The sequence below is a fragment of the Capsicum annuum genome, chromosome 8 (assembly GCF_002878395.1).
Source record: "Capsicum annuum cultivar UCD-10X-F1 chromosome 8, UCD10Xv1.1, whole genome shotgun sequence".
Classification (NCBI taxonomy): domain Eukaryota; kingdom Viridiplantae; phylum Streptophyta; class Magnoliopsida; order Solanales; family Solanaceae; genus Capsicum; species Capsicum annuum.
This window is the reverse complement of record NC_061118.1, coordinates 151768373-151774646: the sequence shown is the minus strand read 5'-3', so window position 1 is coordinate 151774646 and position 6274 is coordinate 151768373. Positions and strand designations below refer to the sequence as shown.

At 28.3% G+C, this 6274-nt stretch overlaps 1 protein-coding gene across 1 annotated transcript; it reads left to right on the top strand.

Annotated features, from left to right (window-relative positions):
• Nucleotides 1-2587: 2587 nt before the first annotated feature.
• LOC107839518 (histidine-containing phosphotransfer protein 1) lies at nucleotides 2588-4653 on the top strand. Its single transcript, XM_016683035.2, has 6 exons — nucleotides 2588-2886; nucleotides 3280-3410; nucleotides 3599-3667; nucleotides 3901-3972; nucleotides 4137-4209; nucleotides 4332-4653. The coding sequence occupies exons 1-6, from the start codon at nucleotides 2833-2835 to the stop codon at nucleotides 4377-4379; spliced, it is 447 nt and encodes a 148-aa protein (XP_016538521.1). The 5' UTR covers nucleotides 2588-2832; the 3' UTR covers nucleotides 4380-4653.
• Nucleotides 4654-6274: the final 1621 nt, after the last annotated feature.

Below are 6274 nucleotides of genomic sequence, written 5' to 3'. Positions count from 1 at the left end.
ATATATAGTTGTTTAAATGTGAGATAAAATTTCAATAAAAGAAGTATTGATTAGTTAACAAATCATGTTAAAAAATAAAAATAAAAAAGAGTAGGTAAGGGATATTATTTCACTGGATTTAGATAAGATCGTTGTTAACTTTAGATAGAAACAAGTTGAGGGCAAGATAAGATGGTTTGATTTGGCTTTCACTTTCACATGTCAAGGATATCAATAGGACAGATTTGTTGTGACGGTACGCTATTTCAGGTTTACTTAACTTTCAATATTATCACAATTAAATAATAAGATTAATAATGCTCTTTAACAAAGTTTTAGGGGCATGCGTTGCGTGCACATCAACTTTTAGTGTTATAATTATACATTGTAACTTTTATATAGTTGAACAATTAAATGTATATGTCTTACGTGGCATAATGCAAATCGGTTGCTCTTTAAGTATCTACTTGAATCACTACAATTGTCAATTCAATATATTGATAAGGCATTTGAAAAAATTTAAAATTTAAAAGATGACACGTATACATGACAAGTTTTCGCTCCACCCTCCATATGAGATAATTCAACACCTTTGCACAGTCAGATCTGTTAATTATACCATGGACAATGGACAAAATAATACGAGGGTCAAATATCCAAAAAATAAGAATTAATGGATATGACAGATACCATGATACAAATATGAATTATGTTGTAAAGCTAATTTTCGACCAATCTTGTTCATGGTGCAGAGGGCCTAATTAGGAGAAGGATTAAATCGAGGGGGAAAAAAAAGAATATATCCAGCATTGGTAATATGAGATGATTGAATATGAATATGCAATGCATGCAGACAGAATCTACCAACTAAATCTTGGAGATATTGATGCAACATGGCTGGTCACCTTCACCTTTTTAATGTTCAGCAAATACTGACCTGCCCAGTGCCCATGCCTTTCCATCTTAACAACAAAATTAACTCATGCAACATTGGATTCTATTCTATTACTTCTATACCACTTTCACATGTAATAATATTTCCCTCAAGAGTTTATTTGTGGATATATATATATATATATATACTAATAAGTAATTCTTTCGAAACGATGGAAAGAATTTTACCTAGAAAAGTTACGCATGGTATTACTATTTTATATTTTACAAATTGTTATGATAGTTTGAATTCACACCGCATAAAATCATTAATTAAAGGAAGTCCTTAATAGGATTTTCCTAAGGGCTTGGTTTCGAGAGGTTAAAGATGGATGAATCCTACCTATTTCACCACAATCTAATGACTAGTTTGGTAGGTTATATTGAATAAAATAGTTCATGCATTAAAACTTAGTCCAGCTAGTTCATGGACTCAATACATGAATAAAAGAATTAAATGACTTAATTACCCTTCAATTCTTTTTATTAAATTTTCTTTTTAGTTTCATTTTAAATCTAATCACTATAAATTTGATTGTCATGTTACATTTAATTTGCCATCCCCTTTTTACTTTGTGTGTGTGCTATTTAAATATCATTTTCTCTCTTATGTTGGTTGATAGCTTCGAATGAGAAGTACGTACATTTATGCTATTTTGTAATTTTCAATTTACAAACGGATTAATTTAAATACAAAAGATCATGGTCAAATAAATATATTACTTAAAAATCTAAAACTATATTATCAACCGCCCATGATGATCTTACATAGTGTGCTTTACATTTTTTAAAAATTATTTCTGTATAATATGACAATTATTTGTTGTTTTAAAAATTTCTTAATCAAATAGACTCATTTTTTAATAAATAAATGATCAACTAAGCGGAGTGAGATTTATTATTCACATTTTAGCTTTTCTACGGGATCGCGCAAAAGGTGAGTAATTTGACTAGTTAAATAAAGTATAAAATCTCATAAAAATTTAAGGGTATAATTATAAAGAAGATTTTGTAGAGTTTTAAACTCAAACACAATACATGATATATCAAGTTTTTAATAGAATGAACCGAACACTTGATAAAAAATAATCTTTGCATTATTAATTTCTGCATTGCTAATCCCAATATTATTAATTCATGGATAACTTCTCTTTGTACTAAACGACCCATAAATGTTACTTATAAGACATTTTCTATATATATAGCCTCAATCCAGCAAATACTAAACAGACATAATTAATCCTAAAACAGAGCATACGTATTAGCCAGAACAATGACCAATTTAAGTATAACTGTATAAGTATACTTCTAAGAGACGTATTTACACTAAATAGTAAATATATGCATAAAGTAGTCGATGAAGTTGTGTTTGAACGTGGATTTCACTTGAAAATTATTGAAGTTGTGTGTGTAAAAACATTATTTTACTTAAGATACTCCCCAAATAATTTTTCATTCAACTTCAGATTTCTAATTTCTAAGTTGAATTTGAAATATCAGAGGTGATTCAAAAATAAAAAGGAAAAAAGAAAATTATAAATAAATAAAAAGACAAACAAATAAATAGGGCATGGTAAAAATATTTTGGATCTTGTGACAGCTTTACTATTTTATGAACTAGATAGCTGCAAGAAACAATAAGGTTAGACATTAAGGATGCACAAGGAACAGAAACATAATAGAAGAAAGTGAGAGGAGAAAAAAAAAATAAAAAAATAATGTGTGTGTGTGACAATATAAATACAGTGAGTGTGGAAAGTTCATTGAACATTAGTTTTCTCTGTTATAGAAAAGAGTGCCCCTGGGGTGCTTTTCCAAGAAAAAAAAAACTACTCTATGCACTAGAACTAATATAACTTCAATTCTCATTAATAGGATAGCTGTTAATTTGTTGAAAGTCATAGTGGATATAGCAAAATCATGGAGCAACTACAAAGAAAACTAGCTGAGTATACTACTTCCTTGTACAATGAGGTAAATTCTTAAACTTCTAAATTTGAATAAGAAAAAAACAATTTGTTTTCATTATATGGTTTCTTGATGGAAAAGGTGATTGGAGCAGCAGTAAAGTTGTTTCCATGAGACCTATAGGTGGTATGTTCAAGCCGACAAAGCAGTTCCTAGGTAGATTGTCTACGTAACATCCTTGCTTTTGGACGAACTCTCTGCATGAATGCGAGATGCTTTATGAAATCGGTTGTCTTTTTATTATGTTTCCTTGATGATTTTTCTTGATATGATTGTCTACGTAACACCCCTTCCGATCCCCTGGACGAACCCCTGCATGAATGCGGGATGCTTTTTGTCTTTTTATTATTATGTTTTCTTGGTGATATTTTCTTATTTGTTTTCGGGGTGTGTGAGAAGAACATTCTGGATGAGCAGTTTATACAACTGCAACAACTTCAAGATGAGAGCAATCCAGACTTTGTGGTGGAAGTTGTGTCCCTTTTCTTTGAAGATTCTGAAAGGCTTCTTAATGAACTTGCCAAAGCTCTGTGAGTCATTAACTTACATAATTAACAACCCCTCTGATTTGTCTCACTGATTTACATACAAATCTGGAAGAGAACTAGCTAGGTAGAAAAAAAAATCATGAACTTATTATTTCTGTAACATCATGAATTGACAAATTTTACGATGTCACCCTATAACATAATTTTTGAATTTTGGTTTGTAAAAATAGCAATCAGGCTAATGTAGATTTCAAGAAGCTGAATGCTCATGTTCATCAAATGAAAGGCAGCAGCTCTAGGTAAATATTTCCAACAAATATATCTTTTCTTATTCTTGTTTTGATTCTTTTTCAATTATTTCTCCCTACAACCATCTGTATATTTTGACTTTCTTATTTTTCAGATTATTAATCCCACTTTTTATTGATAGTATTTTGAGCAATTATCTTTTAGATAATCTGATGATTTTAAAAAAAAATTATATTTATTAGCAGTGTGTATAGAATTTAAAACTCTTATTTTTTATTTACAGCATTGGTGCACAAAGAGTTCAGCGAGCGTGCATTGCCTTCCGTAATTATTGTGATGACCACAACGTTGAAGGGTAAGACAGTAATTTTCTTACTGGTGCTTTTTTTTTTTTTGAATTTTAATTTTTTCATCTCTGTCTTTACGAGATAAGAATCAGGTTCAGACAGTTTCGTGGATTACATTGAATATGTTATGTTATAATAGAAATTAATAAAACCAAATAATCAATAACTGCAGGTGCTTAAAATGTTTGCAACAAGTAAAGAATGAGTATACCCTTGTCAAGAACAAGCTCGAAGCTTTATTTAAGGTGATTTTCATTTATCTTTCTTTTTTAATCATTATGCATTTTTCGTTAATTGTATAATAATTTGGCTAAGTGAGAAAGACGTTCTTTGGACTCATTTTTGTAATTAATTGGTTAATTTGTAGCTGGAGAAACAATTTGTGGATGCGGGAGGATCATTTCCGATTGTGTGAATATCCAAGAATATGAATTATGTGGAATTCAATTATATGCTTAATTAATTGCAAGTTTAATTAGAATTTCTTTGAATATGTTGTTCATTAGAAAGTGTTCGTGATGATATATATATATATATATATCGGGCTTTGGTTCTTTTTCTTCGAATGTATAATCAATGAAAATGAAGATCAGATCAAGAACTTCATTATAGTTAATTAGCCATCTTCTTTTATTATTAGCAGTGTAAATGAGTCAAATTTCCACTTAATAAAAGCTTGGTTGTATGCATGGCCTAAGTACTTCAATTTTTCGATTTTCTTCAATACGCTTACTAACGAATCAAGTTTAGCTATTTAGTGTATAATTTAAATCTTTTCTTCCTTTTTTTTTTTTTTTGGTGATACAAATCTTTTCTTCTTAAATATGTTCCACAGGATGAACTTATCCACTTCTCATTAAAACTCGTGACCTACGTTAACTTTTTTTATTTTTTTCGTTCTTAATACGAGACAACATTAATATTTAGTTGCATATTAAATCTTCAACTGGATTAAGAAACAAATCTTTGATAATTGCTCGTGGGCTTCCCCTCTTTCACGCCTCCTAAAAATAAAAACACCTGAACCAAGAAAACATAAGTTAAAAAAAAATGGACAGAATATTTAATTTGTGTGCTTAAGCAATATCAAAGATAAATTTATTACTCGTTACGTTTAAGTTTAACTTGACATATTTTTCAAAAATTAGTAAATAAAATAGTAATTTTATTATATTATTCTGACTCACTAAGAGATGAGTTGAATATAAGTAACTCTTAATAATTAAAATAAAAATATATAAAATGGCAAAAAAAAGAAATTAAAATCAACAAATAAAAGTCGATATATGGAGTAGTAGTGATGCTCCGTCAAGGTAAATCTTACATACCAAAATTAATTAATTCTTGTACTTCATGATTATTTTGTCTTTTTCGATGAGGACCACATGTACTCGTGGAAGCACCATTTTTTAAAATTTTTATTTGATTGTTGCTCCTCCAAATTATTTAAGCATCAAAGATGATAAACTTCCCTTTTGTTTATTCATGGATTCATTGAACATATATGTGGTTTCAATTTGAAGGTCAACTTGGTTATGATTTGGCTATTGACAGCTTCTGACTCTACTAGGTATGTGTGCATGTACATCCAAAGAATATATTTTCTACTCCCGCCGTTTCATTCGTTTTAAAAAGAATAATTTTTTTTAGTAACCTTTAAATTTTAACTTTTAATGTGACATATTTAAAATCATAAGATTAAAAAATATTTTAATATATTTAATATATTTTTAATTTAAAACTATAACATTTAAAAGTATTTTTTATTTTCTTAAATTTTGTGTCAAGTTAAATTCGATCATTCTTTTTTAAACGAAGTAATATTAAGTGCATGTGATCCATTACCAATTCTATATTAAGAAAATTTCTTGAGAATGATGAAAACAATATCAACAACAATTAATAATTTAAAAAAACCAACATAAATAATGATGACTTTGTTGGCCCTTCTCTATTTTGCATATATATTTGAACATTAACTTCTTTTATTCACACTTGTTCATGAGATGGGAACTCTTACTTATACTTCCAAATTTACTTTAGCATTTAAATTTAATTTTTATTTATTTATCTCCTTTAATATTTTTAAAGTGAATTATTTTCATCCTTAAAATTGAATATCACTCTCACAACAGAGAATATGTTACATTCGCTTACATATCAATGCCACATCAATGCCACGTAAGAAATTACTATTTTTAAAAAAAAATTCCTCCCACATTATTTTTAGATATTTTTTTGAAAAAAAAATAACAAATATATATACTATTTTATTGATATAAATATATATATATATATATATATATATAT

What these genes read in the sequence shown, in the direction of transcription:
- LOC107839518 (XM_016683035.2), top strand. Translation starts at nt 2,833, where the DNA reads ATGGAGCAACTACAAAGAAAACTAGCTGAGTATACTACTTCCTTGTAC. An exon ending in AATGAACTTGCCAAAGCTCT is followed by an intron (nt 3,411 to 3,598) that starts GTGAGTCATTAA and finishes TTGTAAAAATAG; the next exon opens with CAATCAGGCTAATGTAGATT. An exon ending in ATGAAAGGCAGCAGCTCTAG is followed by an intron (nt 3,668 to 3,900) that starts GTAAATATTTCC and finishes TTTTATTTACAG; the next exon opens with CATTGGTGCACAAAGAGTTC.